The sequence below is a fragment of the Parambassis ranga genome, chromosome 21, assembly GCF_900634625.1.
Source record: "Parambassis ranga chromosome 21, fParRan2.1, whole genome shotgun sequence".
NCBI lineage: Eukaryota > Metazoa > Chordata > Actinopteri > Ambassidae > Parambassis > Parambassis ranga.
Window position 1 is genome coordinate 13,547,218 of NC_041041.1, and position 25,599 is coordinate 13,572,816.

A 25,599-nucleotide genomic window follows, 5' to 3' on the forward strand; every position below is an offset into this window, starting at 1 on the left:
ACTGAAAAGGAAAATTACCTAATCCATGCCTTTAAAAAAAGCCAATGTAAAATTATAATTGATTTATCCTATTGGACTTTAAATAGTATAATTTAAACAAAGCATAGAGTTTCAGTCATCAAGACTACATAGTGACCTCCTCAGTGATACTGCAGAGAGGACATGTCTCTGCCCTTGATTCATTAAAGTATGAATAAAATCATGGAGGCATGAAAGCACAGGCAGGTCATCTGTAATAATCTATCCGTGCTGTATGACAGGAAAAACGTCCTTCAGGAGACAATGAAAAATTGATTTTATGTCTCATGGAGGTGAGAGCTGAGCTCATGCTGCAGCACCTGTGGTGCTGTTGAATTCACAATGACTGGAAAGCTTCTCAGATAAAACCTAAGACAACATTTCATTTATTTTAATGTAATTAAAGATGTAAAATGATAAAGAAGCATGTAAATTACTCCATTGCAGATGTAGTTGATTGTATTGATTTTAAGGTAAGCTCATGTACAAAGCCTCCAAACGTCCATAGTAGAACACACATTCCACACATTTGTCTTACACAACATGACCACAAATGCACCAGATGCATAAACAATTGTTGTTTCAAAAGCCTGGGAATATAAACATTTTCCACCAGTCAAGCATGGGCCTCTTCACACAGATTCTTTTCAAACTGAGCAACTAGCACATGTGTATTTGGTATAGAACGCAACAACTTACTGCGTGGTAAATTCTGTGAAATGACCCAGCAGACCCTTATGGATTCACTGATGTGAAAGGTGGGTGCTTATTTAAACCACACACTTTTGAGTCACATTTACATGAGTGTTCAGGTGTATGAGGACACACGTGCGATATGTGATTACAAAACTTTGAAAATATTGTATACAGTGGACATGAATATACTAAGAAAAGCAGAAAGAAAGAAAACCACAGGCATGTAAACATGAATATAAACAATGTAGGCATTAAGAACATAACTTGATGCACATGTTTTACAAGAGTTCAAGGGAGAAAGTGTGTTTCAGGTGTGTTTCATCCTTTTACTGAATGTTAACAGAATCTTTGTGTACATTAGAAACTGCAGAGTGAAGTAAAGAGGGCAATAAATTAGCCCATGCTAAGTCAAAGCTCCCAGTCAACCATTTATTCAGAGGAGCAGAAAAGTCTTTAAGAAGAAAAAGGTTGCATTATTTTAACACTTATTACTCTAAAGGGCTGCAAATGACTTCAAAATGATTCATTTTATTATCCGTAAATGACGCTCTGCTTTCATAAACTGTAATCTTTGGACTGTTCTAGATGTTAAATTCTGACATCTCTCAGACATCTCTCATGCTGTTTAGCCCTGAATCATAAACAGAGTGTGAATGTGAGCAGCTCTCTCCATGTAAGGACATGTAGCAGTGGGAGTTGATGTGTTTGTATAGCTGCTCTTTGGAGACAAATTTATTCTGTCAAATACTGGCAGATAAATAGCTTACTGCAGCATCTTGTATTTACTCTAAACCACTTAAATTGTGTCCTCATTTTTATGGTGACTTTACACTCTCTCTCTCTCGCTCTCTCTCTCTCTCTCTCTCTCTCTCTCTCGCTCTCTGCAGCAGCTGTCACTTCTTTCACACAGCTGTACAATCACCTGAACATCTCCTATGAAATCCGCCTGCGCATGCGTGTCTATGAGTGCTCATTCGGCAGCTGAGGATAAATAAAACGAGCAGCTCCTCGGCCAGGATCTGACCCCTGAGCCAGCCTGCTGATATGGGACTGTTGAGATGATTATCTGCCGTTTACAGTCTTAAGAAATTGCCTGAATTTCCTGACAGTCTCGGCTGCAGCTTGGAGTTTATAATCCTCTGTACTGTTGCCTCGGTGAGTACATGGACACTTTATTTGAGCTTCGCTTCACGTACAGTCAGACAAACAGCTTAAACTAAGGAACCATTAGTCTGGTTATAACCTCTACCAGCTGATGTGCGTGTAGTGTTAGTCACTTTGTGAGGTGCTGGTATAGGCAACAGTTAGAGATTTACGAATGGGTCTCTGTCATAAATATTGTAATACAAGTAGCCACTTATAATTATAGATGAAAATGAATCAACCACACTTCTAACTAACTAACTAACTAACTAACATAGCTACACAACTTTAAAGTGAAAAAAATATTAATGAACTTTACATTTGGGCAATATTACCTTGTAAGAGGTGGAATTTTAAATAGTACTTTTTATATAATTCAATAGGCTTCCATTCAATATAGTGCTTTGACCTTTAAGTCTGCCATAAAATGATGTTGGTCAATTTTGACATTGACCTGCATTTACAACCTTATTTAATCACAGAAGCATGAACAGCATTAATGCATGCCTTCATTAGCTGGTTAGTGGAAACTGATACAGCTGGATATTGTTGCGAAACAATGTCCTGATCTAATTTATACATAAAAACAGAAATAATAATATTTTTAAAATTCTCAAATCCTCAAAACTCAAATACATTTTCTAGTGTATACCACTAGAGAGCATTTCCGGTATTTGTTTTCTGGGCAAAATTATGAAGCACAAATAAGGCACATCCTAAACTAACAGGTACTTATCTGTATTCTTTCCTGTGTTTTTGATGTAAACTATTAACCCATGAAAAGAAGGAAACGTACTGTAATACTAGATAAAATATGTTCTTAATATGAAATAACACCTTGTTATAAGTTACTGTCACACTTCTCCACTACACTAATGTTTAATGTTTCTTAATCATTTGTTGGATGATACTGAAAGGTTTTTTCTTCCAGTGTTCTACACACACAAACACACACCGCTCTCTTTTCAACAACTCGTATAGAATCAAAACACAAAAATTCTCATGTTTAGACAGTCCTGCTGTGCTGTGCTTTCAGTGTCATTAATTTGGAGGCTGTAACAAAAACATTTTCAATTTGAATATCATCCTTTTGCACTTATTTGCCAACACTGTTTAAAACAACACTAAACATTCTTAAGCTCTGTGGAGTTGCCTGCTGTGAGGCCTCACTTGTTTGACAGATGCTTCCTGTATGTAGGAGGAGCTTTGAAGTCTACTATACTATACACCCTTTGTCTGCCTTGTGTTACTGTTTTTTCTTTCTTTCTCTTCAGGAAAAAAAATGGTGATTTTAGGGTTCATCTTTTTGTGCGTTCTCCAAGCTGCAGTCTCACAAATTGCAACACCTCGTGGACCCAGACCAGTACCGGGACGAGGTGATGACCCAGGACCAACTCCATGGCCTTTTGATCCCACAGACCCCCCTGAAAGTTGTAAAGGTGAGTTTCCATTATTTGTTTTACTAAAATGTAAAATGACTTTACAACCGTTGCTATGCATTGGATTTTACTTTTATTAAATCACTGATTTCCCCACAGCATTACCATAATGTTGAAGACATTAAGACGAGCGCACTGGTAAAGTTATATACTGTGTGTCAATTTTCTCTCTTCCAGCAAAGATAATTGATTGTCCCATCAACGTGTATTTCACCATCGACACCTCAGAGACCATCGCCCTACAGGAGCCGCCACCCGGCAGCCTCGTGGAGAGCATCAAGGATTTTGCAAGAGCTTTTGCTGAGAAACTGGATAATACGGTGTACAATAACCAGGTCCGGTTCACTTGGTCCATTGGAGGCCTGCACTACTCCCAGAGACAGGAGATCTTCTGTGAGTTGACAAGCAAAGACATCTTCATCAGGAATGTATCAAGAATCGTATACTTTGGCAAAGGCACCTACACTGACTGCGCCCTCAGACGCATGACTCAGAAGATCACAGAGCGGTCCTCGGAGAAGGCCGTGAACTTCTCTGTGGTTATTACTGATGGCCATGTGACAGGGAGTCCATGTGGGGGGGTGAAGAGGATGGCAGCAAGAGCCCAAGATCTAGGGATCCAACTTTTTGCAGTGCCACCGACCCGTGTCATTGATGAAACAGGACTGAAGGAGATAGCCAGCTCCCCCTACTATCTGTTTGCTGGTGACTACGTTGCTGTGAACCTAACCGGAGGGCGACCTGAAATAAGTGAGCTAACCATACAGCGCATCATAAAAGCCATGGTGATCTGAAATCGGTTATTTTTTTTCCTTCAAGATGTTATAACTCAGTTGTGTTTAAGTATTGATTCTCACTGACCACTGCTTTTTCTTCACAGAGACAACAAGCATATCAAAAGGTCAGATAGAGCACATGTACTGTATCTATAAAGTCACACCACTTCCTCACTTATTGACTTGTTTCCTTCTTTGCTCTTGTAGTGTTACAAGCCCTGGTGCGTTAACATACCTGGGAAACCTGGACCGAAAGGCTTTTCTGGTCAAAAAGTGAGTATCAAATAAGACTTCAAATCAGTTTCTTGGCCAATATTTGTTTTGTTAAAATGTCTGTATTTCCACTTAGGGCGCAAAAGGAAACAGAGGCAATGTCGGGGAGAAGGGTGAAAAGGGCAAACGGGTGTGTATAAACTGTGACTAAATATTTGTTTCACCATGAAGAAAATACTGCATCATATTTATTGCTGAATCTTTTTTATTTCAGGGGGACCCTGGTATTGAAGGTCCAATTGGGAAACACGGTCCAAAGGTGTGCTGAAATCTACAGGTCGATGGTTTTTTTTTAGTGCTATAAGTAGTTAATCGGTCCTTCTGTGTTTTTATAGGGCAAGCCAGGTTTGAAAGGTGAAAAGGTGAGAGCCATTTCTTCACGTTCCTGCTTTTGTGTCGATCCTTAAAATTATATGGGATTAAGGATACGATTTCTATCTCAACAGGGTGACACTGGATTCAACGGGGCAAAGGTAAATGCATGACATGCATACATGTGTTATTTTCATTCTCTTCTGCATCAAACACTGTTTGCACTTTCACTCTTCACACAGGGTGATGCAGGAGTACCTGGCCTGAATGGCACTGATGGACATAAGGTGAGTGTTAGTACTAAGATGTGGAGCATACAGAATGTTGAATAAACTGATGTCATTTGATATAATGGCCTGTGTAAAATCTTCAGGGTAAACCTGGGCGAATTGGAGCTCCTGGTTGTAAAGGTGACTCAGGTGAAGCGGTGAGTTTCTATATTCTTATGTCACTAATTTATCTATCAAACGAATGCAAAAACAAATTTGCAGATTTTCTTGATTGATTTAAAGTTTTCTACTTTACTGAATTATTGACTTAATTTTCTTACACAGGGACCAGATGGACACCCTGGAGAAGTTGGTGAAACTGGACCAAAGGGAGACCCTGGAGATAAGGTCTGAGATAAACTTACACTGAAGTTTGTTGGCAGGTTAAATGTTTTTAACAAACATTAGCCTTAGTTTTGTGAAGGCTTCCTCTCAACATTACAACCTTGCACAGGATAAATCAGGCAAATACAATGGATAGATGGGAGATACAGGGTTACCACTTTTCAGGATATTTTTGGTGTCCTGTGGCTCAGGGTACACAAGGCCTTTTTTATCCAGAAGACGATACATTGGTCTAATGATGGCATTGTTACAGAATTAAGTGATGGGTGATCTTTCTAGCTGAACACAACAGCAGGGTTTTAAATTCAGTTATGTATATAATTCTACAAAAAATATAAATTTAGTGCTTGGTTTGTAATTATGTCCTCAGTTTTGTATGTACATTTAATTCTTCATTCCAAATAATATTCATTAAACAACTTATTGGCTTAGTTAGTTGATATTTCCAAGTAAAATGTAATTGGGTGAACTCAGTGAACTTGAAGCATGACGTCAGAGCCCCTCCCCACATTGGAGCCGGTCTTTCCTTCAGACACGTCTGGAGAGTCCACACTTGACCAAGGATTGTGGACTTGAATATATTTTGGGAACTTCGTGGATATGGAACCATGGAGGTAAGTTTTAAGCAAAAATAATTTTCTTACTTTACTGTTGACTTAACTGCTTAAGACCTCTTCTTTTATTTGAAATACATTCTTAGTTATTGACTTCTAATTGTGGCTTATGTGTTTTCACAGGATGTGAGCCAAGAAGCAGTGAAAGAGGACTGCAGGAATCACATCATGAAGATCACCATCATCCATCCATGCCTTCTGCGTATGGGTGTCATCTATGCTGTCAACTTAAGTTACCCACTGAAACTTAAATATGCATTGGAAGTATTTCAGAACCTGTTTCTTGAGCTTGACATCCTGAAAATGTCAGCAAAGGTCCAGTCTCTCCACAAGAAACTTTTAGTGTTCCAGTGTTGAAATTGTGCTTTTGTCCAGCACAAACAATTTTTGTTTGCATTTTGTCAGTGATTCTGATGATTACATGTGCTAATGGACAGTTGATATTGTCTTTTTGAGTGTGGACATCTTGACAAGAGACATTTATATGTTTGTGGTTATAAAAAAATATGTAGATACTTTTAATATATCTATGCCATTTCAAGTGTCAAATAAAAACATGTCTTTAAAACACCCCTTTTGCAAAAAATATTTATGTTTTTGTAAATATTAAATTATTTAAATAAATACTACAAATATTTAATTTTTTAATACTAATGTTTACTTGGGCTTTGTAATTAGATGCAATAGTAAAATAAAAAGTAAAAGTTACAAACTATAGGTGAGTATTTCCAGAGCAATTTACTAATGACTGGTTCTACTAAGTATAAAAATAAATAAGAAAATACCCAGAGTAAGGATTACAAGCACTTTATGAGTGCAAAGACTTGCCAAGCTTTTTTTAAGTATATGGCGCTCCAATTATACTAAAACCAAAGTCCAGTTTATATTTAATGAATTCCATGTTTGAAATATAAATGTATAGTTAATTTCCTCAGTTTTGTTTGTGTTTCTTTAGGGTGACCCAGGGATCCCTGGAAGATCAGGGCCCAAAGGCAATAAGGGTGATCCAGGATCAAAGGTAACTTCAAAACTGATGTACAGTGAATTCATCAAAAGTGAACTGTAAAAGTCATTGATCTGAATTACTGTTCCTCAGGGGGAGCTTGGAAATCCTGGAATGCCAGGTGAACCAGGAACAAAAGGAAGTCCGGTATGGAAAGGACATTTTTTTACTGCATTGACTTCCTTTAAAAGTTACACAAATGTTATGAAGCATGCTTACAATTTAAACTATTTTTTGTCACAGGGGACTCCAGGCTTACCAGGGCCAAAAGGAGAAATGGTACCTTATACACTCATTTATAAATATTATCATTTTGAGAATTTGCCAGAATTTCTCGTAAATTGCATTTAAACAAATATTTACAGGGGAGGAATGGAGATCCTGGACTCAAGGGGACACCGGGACCTGATGGACCAAAAGGGCCAAGGGTAAGTCCTATGAATCTGAATGTTTGTTTATGATTTTAAAACAAGTTTACTTAAGCTCGCAAATCTATATATCATAAAAACATGATGTAAAAAGCAGAACTGGTGATCTCAATACAAATTACTTACTTAATTACTTATTTGGAAAGACCAAAAAGTGAGAGCTGTAATCACTAAACTGCATTTTGCTCTTCCATTGAAAGACCTTTACTTGGATTATTTGGTCCTGTTGCTTTGTATCTCTCTCTTTTTTTAACACTGAACCCCTCCGTGAAGTAAAAGTGTTGCCTCTCAGTTGCTGTTGTGTTTTGTATATATTGGTCAATGATTAATGGTGTGGTGCAAATTCTGACGCATTCATTTATTTTCTAGGGAGAACTAGGGCCGCAAGGAAACAGAGGCCTAGCTGGGGAAAAGGGAAATAAGGGCGCTAAGGTGAGGAGACACTGTGGGTGGATTTTGACAAACTGACCACATAGCAGCTTCCTAAGAACGCAGTATGCTTTCTTTGGTGCTCCACTACGAGAGCTGCGCCAGTTATCATAAAAAGACATTTTCCAAGGAAACCACTCTGAAACTTCTATTTGTACATGGCCAAAAGGACACCAGGAGGACTTGGTTAGGTAAGGATCAGTAACAACAGTCTTTCTATTCCTATTTCTGCCTGCCAGGGATGTGATGGGCAACCAGGACCTAGGGGTGAGCCAGGACAACCAGGGGGCCCTGGACTTAATGTGCGTCTTTTATAACATCTTCATCAGCAACTTCTCATAGTTTTCAGTGTAATCTTGATGGTACGCCTTTTCTCCTGGGTGGCTGCAGGGTACTGGGGGAAATCCTGGAGACCCTGGACCAAGAGGTGACCCTGGGCTGCAGGGACCAAAGGTGAGAGGGCTTCCGTTCATTGTTTTTTGGCATAATATAATAAACGTGTCAAATGCTTTTTTTCGTCTGTTTCTTCTAAAGGGCGACAAAGGGAGAGCAGGATTCAACTACTCAGGACCAAGAGGAGCAAATGTATAGTTTCCCTCATGATTTTTCCTCAGTGTCTCACATCAAATATTTATATTGCTCCACTGGTCTGCAGGTCTGCAACCGGCATCAAAGCAGACGAGTTGCATAAATAGCACTGCAGACCACAGGAACAAATATGGATATTTGATTCTGGGGTGAACTGTCCCCTTAATGAGTTACTCTGCGTTACAGGGAGAGAAAGGTAACGAAGGCAAGAAAGGACAGAAAGGGGGCAGAGGTGGATGTGGCATCAAAGGACCATCTGGAAATAAAGGCCCACCAGGAGAACCTGTAAGATTAATAATATATAATAATGATTAATAATAGTTAATAGTGAAAAATGCTTCAACACGTGTTTATGTTGTTTAGGGACGCCCAGGGCAGCCTGGGGAGCCAGGAGAGAGAGGAACGAAAGGAGACCCTGGAAAGGATGTGAGCAACAACACAAACAGTCATGTACTAAGCTGACATGGCACTGAATATGAGATCCATTTGCATTTCTCTCTCCTTGCAGGGTGACCCTGGTCCTGAGGGTGATCCTGGACTATCTGTGAGTATAGTTTATCCCTCAGACCCCTGTACATCCAAAATAACACCACTTATAAAACTAAATCATATACTACTCAAAATCTGATGCAAATGAAAATTATCTTAAATATAGAATTTCACATGAATTTTAATCACTGCAGGAATGTGATGTTGTGAGTTACTTCAGGGAGACATGTGGCTGTTGTGGTAAGCAAATATCAACAGCCCACAAACAGCTTCATAAGACATGCCGCTCAAAATTCTGACTGTCTTCTTGTGTTTTGTCTCAGACTGTGAGAAGTATTGTGGAGCTGTGGACATTATATTTGTAATTGATAGCTCAGAGAGCATTGGGGAGACTAACTTCACCCTGGAGAAGAACTTTGTTATCAACACACTGAACAGGATAGGATCTATTGAACCGGATCCTACATCACCAAACGGTACAGTCAAGTATACGCAGCCGGATATTGTTTGGACAGGGCCTATAGTCTCTGCGATTGTGTCAATTTAGCAACTAAAAGCAACTAAAAGCTTTTACTCTTTTACTGAAGCTGCATGAAACTGAACTTGAAGTTTGATCTCATCTTGCAGGCACAAGGGTTGGAGTTGTACAGTACAGTCACTTAGGGACATTTGAGGCCATCCGTCTTGATGACCCAAGTATAAACTCCCTTTCCGCCTTTAAAACGGCTGTGAAGAATCTGGAGTGGATTGCTGGGGGTACCTTCACACCTTCAGCGCTCAGGTTTACCTACGAAACCCTCGTCAAGAACAGGACACGATTCCACACCAAGGTGTCTGTCATCGTGGTCACAGATGGACGCTATGATCCGGTTGATGACTCCACTCATTTCAGGTACCTCTGCAGCGACCCCTCTGTGGTGGTGTCTGCATATGGAGTTGGTGACATGTTTAATCAGACTTTCAAGTCTGAGACCCTGAATTCAATAGCATGTAACAAACCGGCCGGGGTCCATGGCCTGAGGCGCTTCGCTGACCTTGCAGCTGAAGATTTCCTACAATCAATGGAACATAAACTCTGTCCAAGTGAGTCTGCATCAACACAGACGGCACAATCACAACACTGACTTTTGACTATAATCTAAACTATGACTACTTGATTTTCCTTCCAGATCCAGAAATAAAGTGCCCTGAACTTTCTTGTATGACAGGTAGGCTTTACATAGATAGATGCTTTTCAGTGTTGGAGTCAGTGCAGCTGAGTGACGTTTTCTTCCATTGTAGAACCTGACGTGGCTCCTTGCGTCGAGCGGCCAGTGGATATGGTATTCCTGGTGGATGGCTCAGAGCGTCTCGGGAACCTAAACTTCCGCTATGTTCGTGAGTTCTTGCAGAAGGTGGCAGACACACTGCTTCTGGCCAGGAACAAGGATGACAAAAGGCGAGCTCGTCTGGCACTGATGGAGTTTGGTGACCAGAATGTCTTTGCCTTCCCTCTTACACACAACTGGGCCACCATTTCTGATGGCATAGCACGCCTAAATTACCTGGATTCATCTTCAAGTGTGGGGCCTGCTATCATTGAAGCCATCAACCAATATCTGGTTAACCCGAGGCAGACTAGGCGCCTTGCAGAGATTTCATTTGTGTTCATTACAGACGGCATCACTAACACACAAAACCTGGATGAAGCTGTTAATGCCATGCGTGGGCAGCAGGTAGTCTCCACGGTGGTTGCCACCGGACCTGATGTTGATGAAAAAGTCCTGAAAAAGCTGGCTCAGAATGACCAGAATGCCATCTTTAAAGGACAGAAATTCTCTGATATGATGACACCAAGATTGTTTAACCGTTTTATCCAGTGGGTGTGTTAAAGACAGACCAAGCTCATATGAGCAACATACTGGTGCTACAGCGGTTAATCTGACATGTTACAAAGACTAGTTCTGGTTTATTTTATCTGGGGCCTCTTTGTAGCTCTGAAGTCATGCTTGCCTTTGTACTCTCCACAGATGTTGTGGCAATTCGAGGAAATTAACTTACAAAACAGTACATATCAGGAAATCACACTTAAACCCCTGCAGCTTTCTAACCAATCTGATTTTTGCATGCAGCATTTTTGTTGAGTCTGACTCCAAGTAAACAGAAAGCAGGCACCAGAAAAACACCACTGTGCCTCCTCAACCTTTAGCAATTTGTGGCAATGTGCTCAGGATATGCTGTCTTTCAGCCTCTACTTCATCTTCTACATGATTTTGCTCTCTGTGTACTGCATTTAAGTCAGACTATGATCTTACAAACCACAGGGCTTTTAGCCCTTTCCTTTAGGTGCAGCTGCAGAATACCCTGTTGTTCTTGATTTATATAGCAGGTCACCTACTACACTGCCTTTAATAAACTCATAAGTGATGGTATATTGGAGAAGTCCACACTCTGTTAATAAATAAAAACAATACTGATCTTAGAGATAGAGATCTTAAAAGAGTTGTCCCATGACAAGGATTAAGGATTATTTTGTGTAACCTTTTTAAATGTTTGGAAATCTGCAGGGGAGTTGTTTTGGGAAACTCATGTTCCAGAATCTACAACAACCCACAGAGTAACAGTAGTCACATTAATGCCTGAACGTCAGTTTGAAATGAAGCAGAATTACTGTTCCATTCGCAAAAAACATCACAGCATTATGCTTTTCTAGAAACTGTATTTCTCAATTTTGTTATACAATTGTTGCATTCTTAATCTGTGTTTAAACCCAACACATATTAAACTGACAGATTGTTGGACACTGCATTACTGTCTTCTGTAAAGTGTTTCTGATGCTTAGAAATCTTGATGTACTGTATCTGACATTGCTGCAGATTACTGTGGAATTACATAATTTGTAAAAAATTACAGTAAAAAAGAAAACAAAGTTATTGCCTGAAGAACTTGTTGGAAATCAAGAGGACGTGTATACAACAGTAAAGTCAACCCCTATGCTGTGCAGTTAAAAAAGTATCATGGGCCTTTGAGTGGGAGGCAGAACAATGGACGGCTACATGGTTTGGTCTGGCCGAGTTGAAATGTTACATTCCTCTATTTTCTCTGGAAGTCCACTGCAGATTCTCCTCCAGCTTCCCTTCTCACATCATGTCCAGCTGCACAAGAACAGAAATAAAATATGCTTGAAGAGTTTTAATCTAAGCTGTTATTTTTTTTTGTTTAAAGCCAAACATGGACAGGAAATGGCTTTAACACAAGATGGAATCGAGTCAGTTTTATAAATATTTAAAGCCAGGAAGAAAAAAAATGTTTACCAAGTCATCAACATCTCCAGTATCTTCAGCTGGTGGTGCAGCTGCCTCAGCTTTCTTCTCCTCAGCAACTAAGAACTAAAGGATAAACTTCAGTCAGTGAAAATGACCATGACATAAATCTTTATATGTAATACATGTATATTTAGGTAACCTGATTGGCTTCATTTTTGGATATGGTGCTCCCTTCAACCTCATCCTTGCTGATCAGAGTGACAGCGTCTGTCCAAAGATCAAGTCAACAAAACACTGCGATTCACACCTTTCATTTATTCTGCTTCCAAGCTATGTGGAAGTATCACCTCAAGGGAGGAATGACTTGGAGAGAGTTAAGAGGCTTAACATACCTTGAACAATCAGGTCCCAGAAGACCTCTAGCCCTCTGTTTGGAATGCTGCTTTTCAGGGACTGTAAATAGCTATTGTACAGGTCAGCCTTCCCCAGCTGAATTATGAGAGACATTCAAATTCCATTTAAATCACGTAAAAGCTCTAATCTACATGCAGATACACAAGCATTCAAGTCACAAGAGAAAAAACATCCATTGTACAGTAATCTTCTCGCCTTTTGTAATCTCCATAAAAAGTCAAACTTACCATAACAGACTGCTCTCTAAAAGCCTGGATACAGGTGATGCTTTTCATGTAGTACTGTGTGTTCTTGTTGCTAAGCAACTGCTCTATCCTGTGAGTCAGTTGTTGACAGGCTGGAAGGACATGAGGGTCACCAAAATCAAAAGAGAAACACAATTACAAGGGCTGAAAACGACTCATGATAGTTTATGAAGCAATCAGGAAAAAACTTTATCAGGCCATCTTATCAGAAAAACTTCAAGCTCACCTTCTCCGAATGGAATGCTCTTCTGTTTGATTAAAGTGCGGAAGTCTCGGTCTGGATTCACACTTCCCACCTATTTAGTCAGTGAAAAAGACATTTTATAGAACAAGAGCACTTTATTTGGAATAGCAGACTTCTTAAATCTCCTAGGATTATTATGTCATCCAGCTACTCTGATTCTTACCGAGGTAACGGAGCCTTCAGCGATGTCAGCCAGGTTATAATCCTCCCCTGCTTCATCTTCTTTTACCTTCTTGGCATCTGGCTCCTTGGAGCTATGAATGACAAATGTGGTTGTTTGAATAATGAATATAGGTTTGTATTTTTAAGATTTTATGTAATCAGAAAATGCCAGACATGCACTCACAAAAGACTATTTTAGGACAGTAAAAACAGCTTTCTATAATGTTTTATATAAAGTCACACCTATGTGTCAGAGCCAAACCAATAACATATTCATGCTATATTCATAAACCTACTCTTTGCCAAAAATTTGAGCACTAGTCTTCAGCTTCTTTTTCTTCTCCACTTCTGTGAGAGTAAACTTCCTCTTCATCTCCTCAAGTGGAGCTTGGCAGCTTTCTGTAATGACCTCAGGGCGCTCAAGTGCAGCCTTCACCCATGGCTCCATGTCAGGAAGAGGGGTGTTGGGCTTGACTGCTCTATGATGCACACACTAAAGAAAGGTTGATAGGAGAGTTTAAACAGAGGAAGAAGGAATCCATGCTGAATAATGACAGGCACTAATGGTTAAGGTCTGTTCAGACAAATGAAAGCATCTGACATCTTGGAGGTTCTCCAAAAGTAACTGTAAAGCAGTACAGTAACTCTACATTCAAAGTGGCCTGCAGTACCTGGAAGTGCCTCTGGAAGGCAGGATTGGGAATGTGGTGTGGCTTGAAAATGTCCTTGGGATTTCCACTCTCATCTTCTACAACCAGCATCATAGAGTCAATGAGAGAGTCCACAGCAGCCAGCTGTGTGTCTAGGAGGAAAATAACAGCAACATTTAATTTAAAGTTATTTTTTGATGGATATATGAATATACAGTACAGTGTTATTAATTAATATCAGCAGAAAATGCAGTCATCATCAGCAAACAGGAGCTGTTCTGCTTTAACTATTAGTGCAGCAGATGTCCGGCTTGCAAGATAAAATGCAACACCATAGCTAATGGGAAGCCAGCCTCAGACTAACAGACATCTTACACACAACTCAAAGGCTAAATTGCATGCATTTAAATGACACAATTTGTTTACACAATGTATACATATGGCAATGCATATTATACATTACAATCTGAGCCCTGAATAAACATGTCATTGAGCAAGAGTACCTGAAGCAGTGAACTTCTTATTTTCAAGAGAAGGAAAAGTAAACTGCCTGAGGTCTTCCATGAACGGCAGCTGGACATACATCAAACACTACAGAGCGGGGGGAGGTAAGAGGGGGATTGTTAGTTATGTGTTATTTTGACTCAGTGGACATTCTTGGAAAAACACTGTTTAAGTCCATGATCTCACCTCATAATCCTGCTTGATACATGGAAATGCAGCGCCCACTTGAGGGTTGCTGCGCCTGTCATAGGCGTAACGCACAATTGCCACCATTTGGAGTTCCTCTAGTGCTCGGATAAGTGCAGACAGCGCCACTCCTGCATGCTGTTCCGGCAGAAAAATAAGAAGACACAGAACAGGTTAGTGTCGGTGTGCAGTCAGCAGCAGACCGCTAGCTGTCTCCATTCATACCTCATCATCCCTGGCTGCAAATATCTTGATGACCTGAGACCCCATGAACTGATGACGACGTACCTGCAAGCAGGAGGATAACACAAATTATTTATTTTTACATTGATGTCTTTCAAATTGAAAGACTTCTTAGATGCCATTGTCATGATAAAAATGTACTATACCGTGTTCTGATTGGTGAAGCCCAGTACAGCAAAGCATTTGCCATCATGCTTGTATTTCATCTGCTCTTGATCCACTTTGGAGAAGGGAACAATGTCACTTCCATAACGAAACCCTGTAAACAAATAACAAGTGAACTTAAATGTGGAGTGTCTTCTCGGTTCAGGTTGAGAAGTGACACCTGTAACAATAATTAGCACGATGATTCAAAAAAACCTCCTCACCCTGAATGGTGTCATCCTTCTGCACCTCCGTCTCATTGTCATCATCCAGGCAGTAGACGGTCTCTCTTTTAATGTCATCTTTCTGGTTGGTTTGAGCATCAACTGTAATCCACATTTTCTTGAGCCTCTCTTCAGTCACCTGGTGGACAAGCCAAGTTATATTTCTGGACATGATGATCAACATGTAAGTAAATGAAGAGCACTTTACAGTCAACGTACTGCTTTGTAACCAACAATGCGGATAGAAAGAGCACTGCCAATAGTCAGCTGACAGGGCCAGGCCATGGGTCTTCTCTCAATACACTTGAACATGTGCAGCTGCTCAATGGCGCTCCTTCATCAAGGATTCAAGCAAAAGATAACATTTTTCAGTACAAGGAATAACTTCTAACTAGAGACAGAACTATGTGATAGAGAAAGAAAAGAGACAATACAAGCCCTCCCACCTGAAGGTGTAAATTTCATCCAGGCCATTCTCCTCATCCAGGGTGAGCATGACGTGTTTTATCATGTCCAGGCCGTCCCTCTGTTCACTGGACAGACCTTTGCCTGTGCCTGGCTGACCATTACCTCTTCTGTCCGCATCTCTGCCACCCTCCTCACCCTCACCCTCCTCTGCAGGGAATGGCAAACTGGAAAGCCATAATTTATAGTATAAAAAAGTCAGTAAGTAAATATCATGCAAACAAGCTCAATAACCTTGTCAACAGTACGGCTGATTTTAACACATTACACCCTGTGACTGAAACCTTACAAGAACTGCAAGGTGATTCCCCTTTGCTTCAGGTTTTCAATGATAACATCCAGGTTGCTTGAACTGGCCTGAGTGCTGAGATCAGTCAGGAGGGCAATGTTGAGACGTTCAAGCTTCTTCCCCCTTACAAAGATACGCTTTTTTAAAAATGACTCCAGCAACAACGAGCATCATGGACTCAACAGCATTAATCACTTGCAGTTGGCTCTTACTTGGTTTCTGTCTGGAGAAGATCCATGCACACCACAAGTGCATCTAGCCCTGTTAAACACAGGTTAAGGAACTTTCTTAAAAATTTTTCTGACATAATTCAGGCTGTGACATCACTACCAACCACCACAACTACCACTTTCATGACTGTGGATGTAAGGGCACAAGAGAGCAGCCCACTCAAAATCAGAACAAAGTCTAAGTTAAAAGAACAAGTGTGAGTTCTGCTAATTATAGTAAGAAGGTATAAAAAAAACATCATCGCTCACAGCTTTGCAAATAAAACTACAACATGAATATTTTGGCTCACTGACCAGATGTCCACTTTAGGTGATGTCATGTGAAACTTCCTAATCCTCCTTCTCTAAAGCTTCTGGGAAAGTTGATAAGAACACAGAGCTAAATTAAAGTGGATGTCCCCCAAATCTGTTCAGCCCAGAGGTCCTTATTTTTGCTGACAAATGACTTTAAAGACAGCATGAGCTGGAGGAAGGCTTTATGCAAGACTACTTAAGTGTTGAAACTGGCACATGAACTAAGGTAAGCCTGTGATTTAATACTACTTTCACCTTTTAAGGGTTCTAAGTTCTTTAAGCTGAAACTAAAATTTAAAAATGAATTCAACTGAAAACGTTAACTGTAAAACTGGACCTAATCACTATTGTGGTGATTGCAGCAGTTTTGACATCTAACAGATGAAGATCACCTTATTACAGCAAAACAATGGGACCTTATGGCGCATTCTCACAACAAAAAAAAAAATATATAAAACCACATGAAATGAGTATCAGATGTAACCTTCATGGCTACCTGCAAAATAAAGCTCTTCTACTGTAATAATATTAAGCAGAAAGGATACAATCAGCCTGCTGACTCTCGGGCTGAATCTGATTTTCAATCTCCTCCAGAAGATCGAAGTCTGGTATCATGAGGTGACGATGCACTGTGATGTGCTGGTACTGGCCATCCTGTCCCAGAGGGTTTTTGGTGGCGTCTGTGCCAAACAGAACTAAAGCTATTTCATCTTTAGTCTCCGCAAAGACCTGACAGAAGACAAAACAAGTGCGCAGTTAGTGTGAGCAGAAGAATCCGTTTGTTTTACACATGTACAACACTACCTGGCGCTGGACAAACTTCTGGATGACTTGTTTGGCAAGTGCAAAGGCAGGCTCTTCACCCGGGGCAGAGTTGGACATGGAGAATCCCACATCCATGCAGAGAACCAAAGCTGACTGCAAGAGCACACATTTCAGACTTTCACTAGCATGTCAGAAACGACATGCGTCCATAAGCGCGAACACCTTTTACCGCAATATTTTAAGGCTATGTTCGTCTTAAGTCCACAGCACTCCCTATACCACGGCTTTGTATGCATTGAATGGGGGGCGTGACAGGGCTGTACGCGGTCTAAACATGTCTCAACATGTCGCGGACGTTAAACGACAGAAGTTTGATGGCAAAGGAAATACGACTTCTAACGTTTGAAAACCTGCTCACTTTAAAGACCTAACGACACCTAACAAACCTGTGCCCATGTGTAAATACATTCTTAAAAAATACAAAATAACTTGCCTTAGAAGCTGCCATCTTCTTTCTTCCCTCCAAGCTTGCGCGTCACTCTGTTATGGTCCCTGAAAGAAACTGCAGAAAAACAAAGTTCCTCCTGTTTACACTGAGAATTGTTCCGCTGGTATCGTACACAGCTACACACTAAAGTATATTATTGATTGCTGTCCATCGTAAATTAGGATGTTTAGCGAACTTTCAGGACGTGAATTTGAACGTCGCAATAGTTTGTGTGGTGGTGAGCCGGCGCAAAAGTCAGCGCAAAAATAAGCAAAAATCGGATGTAGATCAAACACCCTATGGTGATATGGTGTCTGACTGCAAAGCATCTTTTCTAGATTGTACCCACAATTCCACAAAAAGGTAACTCACAGATAAATTAGCAACAAAAATATACAGAATAATAAATCACTTTATTCACTTTGATTCTTGATTTATAAAAAATAAATTAATACATATTATTATTAAAAGTCAGCCTATCCAAACACCATCATTACCTGCTTCTACATACTTGTATTAATTATATTTCCCAATCCAGTGAAGTTTTAAGGCATAAATGCACCATACTGAATACTAGCCTTCAATATTTTCAGATTTCTTGAATCACATGGCTTTGATGTAACAATTTCCCATTGAGTTCACATGTTGGATATTTGTCCAACACACTGTGTTTGATACTGCTGACGTTGCAGCCCAGTTTTTCACCAGGGTGCCAATAACCAGATCTCGAAGCATGAAAATCCCAGAGGGGCATCTGCACTAGTGTGCATCATGCTGACTCTTTGTCTCTGTAACCAAAGAAAAGAGTGGCAGATATCATTTTCACTTTGAGTAGTTCTTTATTTTTGCATCCATTTGATATACAGCATGTCCTGTGTAATACAGATGTATTCCCAATTTTTTGCGCTTAAAAATTGGATTAAATAACTTGACCCATTCCAGTCTACCCATAAATATTCATATATGTATATATATATATATATATATATATATATATATATTTAACCCGACAGATCTTTTTTTAATCAATTCATGACAGCTGTTTACAAATTTCAATATAGTATAAAACATCTAGTTACAATGACTTCTCAAGACTTAAATATATAAAATAAATTTAAGTAAGATACAAAACATGACAGTGTGGAAATGTAAGAGGAAATCTCAACTAGAAAAATGAAAAAACTAACTAGAACTAAAACTGTGAAGAACACAAATACATCACATGCTTTCATGGTGCTTTGGACAGAAATCATGAGTCGCTATGGAAGAAAAAGATGGCTTTGTCTTAGTGTAAATAAACCATAGGCCATTTTGCATTCCCCTCAATCTCTGTGGATTGTTAAAACACTGAATACAGATGGAAGCTATATTACACTTAGCCTAGAGGCTAAGCAACACGTATGCACATGCTAGTATACACCTTGTGTTTCAGCTTGTTGAAGGATCCTTCAATTTTATATCTATATTTTCAACAGAACCCATGGAAAATAAATAGAATTAGCCTGTATGCTTCCACACTTCCATAAACACAAGCTGCAGTTTTTTAGGAGTTAATCCAACACACGATGCACGCATTATCTGAGCTTAATGAGGCACCCAATAAGTATTAATCTGTAACTACTCCTGCAGTGGGTAGCAGTGTGAAGATTGTTTATACATTAACAACATATATTTGTAGGTCATGTTGGATTCTCAGTAGTTGTCCATGTGTTGAAGTGCAGGTGGGCTAACACCGTGATACTTTCTGCTTTTTAATGGAATATGTTGACAATGTGAAAAATATAAGCACCAACACACCAGCTTAATCCCTTAAAAGTAGATGTTGACACAGAGCCCCTTCACAGAGCAGATTATTGCTCGAGTGCTCATTGTGCATTAAAGTAACTGACACACACATAATCCAGCCTTGCTTCATAAACAACACAGTGTGTTTGTGATGTCACTGCACAGCACGGTGATCCAAATATGTAGGTACAGATATTTACAGAAGAAATGAAACTGGGTCTAAACCTTCAGGCTGTCAGTACTTTGTCTGAGTGTCTGCAACCTGGATATGTAAAGTATGCTTTGACTATTTAGTGATGTGAGGGAAACTGTAATATATGGAGCCCCTCTGATGACATGGTAAAACAATAAATAATTCGTGGCCACAAAATATGTATAACGTGCGCACGAAATACTAGTTCGTTCCCACGAAATAGCTCTCCAGCGCTCCAGCACATTCCCCAGAGAGGGACACTGACTGACGCTCCCTGGCCGGGCAGCCCACTCCCATGCACCCTGTCAATAACAATACTAATTTGTGGCCACGAAGTAGTATTTTGTGCGCACTTTATACATATTTCGTGGCCACGATTTCTTTTATTTTTTTTACCATGTCATCAGAGGGGCTCCGTAGTAATAAACTTTAATTAAAAAAAAAACTCACTCAAACGTCACTCTCATGCTCTGAGTCCAGTGAGCTTTACAGTTCAGCACATAAGGGAGGTTTAGGCAGTGTTTAGTAAGAGATATTTTACTGTAATATCAGAACATAACCTTGAGGTTTATTCTTGTGACTTTCTGTTGTGTGACCTGAAGTTGTTAAAAGTACTTTGAAGACATCAGCAGCACCTCAGTGCCCCCACAGTGCTTCACACTGATGATGTCTGCGCAAGTTCACTAGGTGCCTTGCTCTGCAGGGTGCCAGAAACTGTGTCAGAATCAAGCAGCTCGACTATACTGTAGGGTGAACAGTCCTCCAGTCCCAGCTTCCCACAGGCCCAGCCGCAGAAGCCTTTCTCCAGGTCTCGCACTGCCTGCCACCACTCGCTGAAGGCCCACGACACCTGCACTACAGCAGAGTACAGAGCCAGCGAGAGCGCCATGGGCATGATTAGCATGGGGTAGAAGATGATGAGAAAGGGGCATATTGTAATCTTGTGCCAGAACGTCCGCTCCTCATTGTACACCAGGAAGACATTGTACCAGGTAAGCGTGCCGTAGTAGAAGGAAGTGATGAAGGAGAGGAGGAACACCACAGGTGCACACGAGATGCTCCATAGAACAACGTGGGGTCCCTGACACACACCTAAGCTGCAGGTGCGTTTATATCCTTCCCCTGCTTCGCACTCTGCATCCAGACGCTCCTTCGACTTGGCCAGATCCCTGAGTTCCTTCTCTGTCAAAGTGACATGGATGTCCACCACCTGGCCCTTCTTCTTTCCTCGAGTGATAGTCCCAGTTAGGGTCACATAGCGGCTGTCTGGAGGCAGGCTCCAGCTTCTCTCTATTAAGAGAGGACAAAGAAAACTTAAATAAAAGCCAGAAAAAGTGTATCTACTGTTTTATTTTTTCATCTACTCCCAGATAAAAGGTGCATTTTCAGCAGAAAGAAATCTAAAGCTTTGAATTGTTCAAATTCATTAATACATAAAGTGATGCCACGCTCACCTTCGCCTGTGGGTGTGCAGAGGAATTTAGCTCCCTCCTCAGCACTCCTCTCTGCTGCCTCCTCGCCACCTTGGTCCTCTCCAGGTGGCCTCTCCATCTCAGAGCGGTAGACAATAATAGACTCTGGACGTGGATCTTTCTTCTTCCTTCTCTTCCTCCTTACAGAGGGTCCCACCTCTCCATCATCCACATGGTTCCCTGATATGTCTGACCTTAAGGAGATCATCTGGGGGCTGCCCTCTCCCTCTGCGTGGGGCTCCTCGACCTGTGCCATGCTCTCATTTAACCAAGTCAGCTCCAAGGATACTCTTTTAATGTGCTGATTGCAGAAATCTAGAGAGAGAGAGAGGGGGGGGGGGGGGGTTGTTTTCACTGTTTTAATCCACTGAGTGCAGATTCTGCACAGCAACCCATCTTCATCAAATGTGACTGTGATTGATCTAATGGCTTCTGAATTGACAAGCGGACCGGATACATCACATCACACATCTTTGTATATGGGGGAGGAGGGGTCTCTTTGCATGACAGCACAGCCTGCCAGCTCAAGCTAATAACATCCTCCCATCCCACATTTACAAACACAATTATTTAGAAATTACACAGTGCATATGTGTATATATACGGAGGTTCTCCATAAGAATACACAAATGAACACAAGCGATGGAAATCGACAAAGCAAGCCTTCACACAGCTGATCCCCTCCCATTTAAATCCCACCCATGTCCGCTCTTTTGTCTGCAGACGCCAGCCGGCGAATAAGTGCTGTGACCAGCTAAAAAAATCAGCCTTACCTTAAACAGCATGGGTAAAAACCACCTGCACCGACTGAGAATAAATCACTAAATGTGCCTGACACGCCGCAGGAACACACACATCACAGAGCACAGCGTTTTCGCCGATACAGATGCGCTACGCAAAAAGATTTCCAGAATAGCACTAATCCCGCCCTCCAAACCTCTGTCTGCCTGTCACACCAATCCCCACCATCCGTGATCCCCGCTGCCGTCATGTGAACATGGAGGAAAGATGGAGGAAAAACAAAACAATACACCATACAATACAGCGTCTGTACTGAAAAGCCACAAAAGGCACACATTTAAATGCACAGTACAGCAAGGACACCATTTCACCGTCATGCAATAGCATTTATTTACTGCTTCATTAATGCGCCTGCGCAATGCAATATGTAGGTCAATTAGTATCAATAAATAATTCAGTTTCTGCCCAAATTTTAAACAGCTTACCAAAAAGACAGCATATATAATATACACATATGTCCTTGCTTATTTAAAATGAATACTTCTGGATAATACATGTCGTCTCTTCAAATTTAACCGTTGACAGCAGCCCCCACAGTGACATGAACTAGCTGAGCTAAAGCTAATATTAGCTTGGTGTCAAAATGAGTGATCAATATTCGCTTAATCATATCGACGGCCTCATTTTCCAGCTCGGTGAGTTGACTTATTAATAAGTACATTAGTAGTTGAAAGTATTTTTTGTTTTGTGTGTGTGTCATTCGGCGTTTACCGTTAGCTTGTTAGTTGCATGGCTAAACGTTTGCAGCAAGCTAACTAGTTAGCTACTGATACGCTCCAATTTCATGAGACATCATTTTTGTATATATGTATATTTTTTGAAACAAATTATGTACATTACCATTTTGTCTGTATTTTATAGCTCTTCAAACGCGGGAGCTTTCTCAAAAGAAGAAACAAATTAACCAACAAATTAAAGGTATGTCAAGCCTGTATAGTAAACTTATGCCTTACAGTTTGGTAAATTAGGCTAAAGGCATTTTACTTCTTTTTCCCTTTTTTTAATCACATATGCAGTCCTCAGCATTGCTTAAAGGTCACTGCTTTGGTCCTCAGTTTTTCCATCAACTAAAATGTTCAGAAAGTGTCCAGGTCTTTGCACATTTTCCTTTTTTAACATACAAGTTAGAATGTTGAAGACGTGTGTCTCTCTTCAGACCTCCATTTTAAGATGTTGACCTTGACAGAGTTTGTTCTGACTAGCTTGCTTTATTGGCCATTTATTTACACTTCATTTTGTTTGTCAGACAGAAAACTGTTAAATACATGAATTAGTTTCTAATAAATGTAACATACCACATCATACACATACTGCCATGCTTACTTCCATGGTTTAACCCCGTTAGTTGTGTGGCATTTGTGTCTTTTATCACATTTATTGTGTGCTCAAGTCTTTATATGTTTGTCAACAGTTTGCAAAGCCAGCATTGCTGAGAAGAGGTCCTACATTGAAACAGTTCACAAAACTATCAAAAACCTTGAAGAGGAAATCAGTGTAAATCAGAGCAATGTTTTACGAAATAAAGAAGAAGCAAAAAGGTATGTTGTTGGAAAGATCAAGACAGTACATTATCTGATAACATTATTAGATTTTGTATCATAGTATTGTATTTAGATATCATTAGTTGTCAATAATGCATCTTTAGCCTGAAGACGACCAACAGTCTGATGCTTCGGTTTGAGCACACTCTGAAATCAGAACTGGAGACTAGAAAAGTCAGCTACAACAATGACACGTGGGTTCATTTTATTGCCTAACACAGTTTGTTGTAATGAACAAAGCTTGAATTATTGTTTATTTGTTGACCTACAAGGCAAGTCTACGATGAGAGGATTGCGAGTTGCGTAAAGACATTGCAGTTGCACCAGGAACATTATTTCCAAAATCCTCTTGCTCAGAAGCTCCTCATGCTGCAGGCAGAAAAAGAAAAGATTGAGTGTAGAATCAAGGCTTGTAATGATCAAATCACAATGAAACAGAAGGAGCTGGACCATCTCACTGGTAATAAACTTTTTATATCATCTGCACTGGTGAAGCTGAAATATTTACAGAGCTGTAATTCCAATTTTATTTCTGTGTGCCCAGGTCCTGCAGTTAGTTCTGTTTGTACTGAGAATCTACCAGACAGGTACCTTTCAATAAATCTTTAAGATTACATAGAACAAATATCCATACCTTCTGTAAAAGCTTATTTTTTCACTGAGTCCACTCTGTGTAGTGTGTTTGGTCAGCAGGCAATACAAGAACAAGAGAAAACATCTGATGGTCAGACAGAGGACAGAGATACACCTATGGACATCTCTTCTCAAACAAAGGTACACATATAAATTCTAAGTTAAGTTACCAGAACCTGTAATAAGAAGCAGCTTTGGATTCTGCAGAACGGCCATCAGACTGCTGTAGAGACAACTGCTGATGACATTCACAAGGAAAACACGGTCCATGGATCCCCTACCTGTTCACCAGGCACAGCCTCTAAGAACCTGTGGTCCTGTCAACAGTTGGATGGTAAGCAGAGGGTTATGGGATACTTTACAGGCATATACTGTATTCATCTACTGTTGTTTTGATTGGATGGTTATGTTACATGAATATTACTTTATTCAGAGCAAAGCCAAATGGACACAGAGGAAGTGGAGCAGCACCAGGAAGCTGTACAAGAGGAACAGGTTCCTCTGTTTTTTATTTGTTAGCAGGTTTTGTTTTTATTGAGGGTCACAGTAAAGATATGCAAGACAACTTACCTTAAAGTGTGACATACTATCTCTAAGCTTAATGCTTTCACACTGTTTTCTGTACAGGAGCAGCAGTTCAGTGTAGCAGGTGTAAATGACGATCTGAAGGATGAGATGCAGCAAAGAGTAGCTGTAGATGAAGAGCAGGCACCAAATGAAAAGGACAACAATGGAGTCACCATTCTTTCTCAGACATCATCTCAGGAGACTTATCCTCAGTCACTCCCAGAAAAAGTCACGTCTGTGCCTTCAACTCCTACATTTCCAATTAAGTAAGGCTTTCTCTGAATTGTCCAAAGCTTAGAATGATGGTAAACCCAACTCCTGAGACCTATTTCATGTTTTTACAGATTTAACTCCGGCAACTCCCTACAACAAAGCACCCCTGATACCAAATCTCCAGCTTTCCTGTTCTCTGTTAGCTCCGGTCCTAGCACACCAGGATTCTCTGGGTTTGATGTGGGCTCATTAAATGAAGAGGTGCAGAGTGACAAAAAAAAGAAAACGTGGTTTGTCAGAAATCCTGTAGAATCCCTGATTTAACATCCACGTTTCTTTGCAGGACTCAGCTTTTGGCTTACCTTGCACTTTTTTCAATGAAAAGGTCATATACTTTATACATACTTTTTTACTGCAAGTTTTACTTTGCTCAGTTAGTTACCTGTTTGCAACAAAATCATTGAACTCTGTTCTTCTCTGTGCAGAAAACAGCTGAACCAAAGTCTTCAGGCTGTGAGTATCAAATCAACATTTCATTGTGTCAGATTTATGGTAATACATTTATCAATACATGCGTTTTATAGGCCCGGAGTTCCTTTTTGGGCAACCAGAGCAAAGTGGAGCCTTTCAGTTTGCCTTCACCCCAAAGAGCACTGAGTCAGCTGACAAAGAAAACACAGGGGATGATTTTCCATTTTCATTTAACTTCTGAGAGCTCTGAGTAATTGTTATGAAAGGTTTTGTTTTTTGGATAAGGTCCCTTAGTTTGCTCAGTAATGCT

General features: G+C 40.3%; 3 protein-coding genes across 3 annotated transcripts; 1 reads left to right on the forward strand and 2 right to left on the reverse strand.

Moving 5' to 3' along the window:
- Nucleotides 1–1,611: 1,611 nt before the first annotated feature.
- On the forward strand, nucleotides 1,612–11,602 carry LOC114426045 (collagen alpha-2(VI) chain-like). Its single transcript, XM_028393172.1, has 28 exons — nucleotides 1,612–1,869; nucleotides 3,132–3,296; nucleotides 3,474–4,081; nucleotides 4,177–4,197; nucleotides 4,280–4,345; nucleotides 4,422–4,475; nucleotides 4,560–4,604; nucleotides 4,681–4,707; nucleotides 4,792–4,818; nucleotides 4,900–4,944; nucleotides 5,031–5,084; nucleotides 5,212–5,274; nucleotides 6,841–6,903; nucleotides 6,982–7,035; nucleotides 7,132–7,167; nucleotides 7,254–7,316; nucleotides 7,686–7,748; nucleotides 7,985–8,047; nucleotides 8,136–8,198; nucleotides 8,280–8,330; nucleotides 8,520–8,618; nucleotides 8,697–8,759; nucleotides 8,842–8,877; nucleotides 9,017–9,062; nucleotides 9,146–9,298; nucleotides 9,450–9,905; nucleotides 9,992–10,030; nucleotides 10,104–11,602. Exons 2-28 carry the CDS (start codon nucleotides 3,140–3,142, stop codon nucleotides 10,691–10,693), a joined length of 3,105 nt encoding a protein of 1,034 aa, XP_028248973.1. The 5' UTR covers nucleotides 1,612–1,869; nucleotides 3,132–3,139; the 3' UTR covers nucleotides 10,694–11,602.
- A 32-nt stretch (nucleotides 11,603–11,634) lies between these two features.
- LOC114426046 (X-ray repair complementing defective repair in Chinese hamster cells 5) lies at nucleotides 11,635–17,671 on the reverse strand. The gene is made up of 21 exons (XM_028393173.1): nucleotides 17,620–17,671; nucleotides 17,166–17,279; nucleotides 16,907–17,090; nucleotides 16,050–16,098; nucleotides 15,838–15,960; nucleotides 15,530–15,715; nucleotides 15,303–15,417; nucleotides 15,084–15,222; nucleotides 14,862–14,974; nucleotides 14,698–14,760; nucleotides 14,473–14,610; nucleotides 14,286–14,373; nucleotides 13,804–13,934; nucleotides 13,429–13,625; nucleotides 13,134–13,224; nucleotides 12,953–13,022; nucleotides 12,709–12,818; nucleotides 12,460–12,556; nucleotides 12,267–12,334; nucleotides 12,116–12,190; nucleotides 11,635–11,956 (listed from the first exon to the last, which is right to left on the reverse strand). Exons 1-21 carry the CDS (start codon nucleotides 17,632–17,634, stop codon nucleotides 11,942–11,944), a joined length of 2,181 nt encoding a protein of 726 aa, XP_028248974.1. The 5' UTR covers nucleotides 17,635–17,671; the 3' UTR covers nucleotides 11,635–11,941.
- Nucleotides 17,672–20,006: 2,335 nt separating this feature from the next.
- On the reverse strand, nucleotides 20,007–21,952 carry tmem169b (transmembrane protein 169b). Its single transcript, XM_028394011.1, has 3 exons — nucleotides 21,837–21,952; nucleotides 21,046–21,378; nucleotides 20,007–20,881 (listed from the first exon to the last, which is right to left on the reverse strand). The coding sequence occupies exons 2-3, from the start codon at nucleotides 21,317–21,319 to the stop codon at nucleotides 20,247–20,249; spliced, it is 909 nt and encodes a 302-aa protein (XP_028249812.1). The 5' UTR covers nucleotides 21,320–21,378; nucleotides 21,837–21,952; the 3' UTR covers nucleotides 20,007–20,246.
- Nucleotides 21,953–25,599: the final 3,647 nt, after the last annotated feature.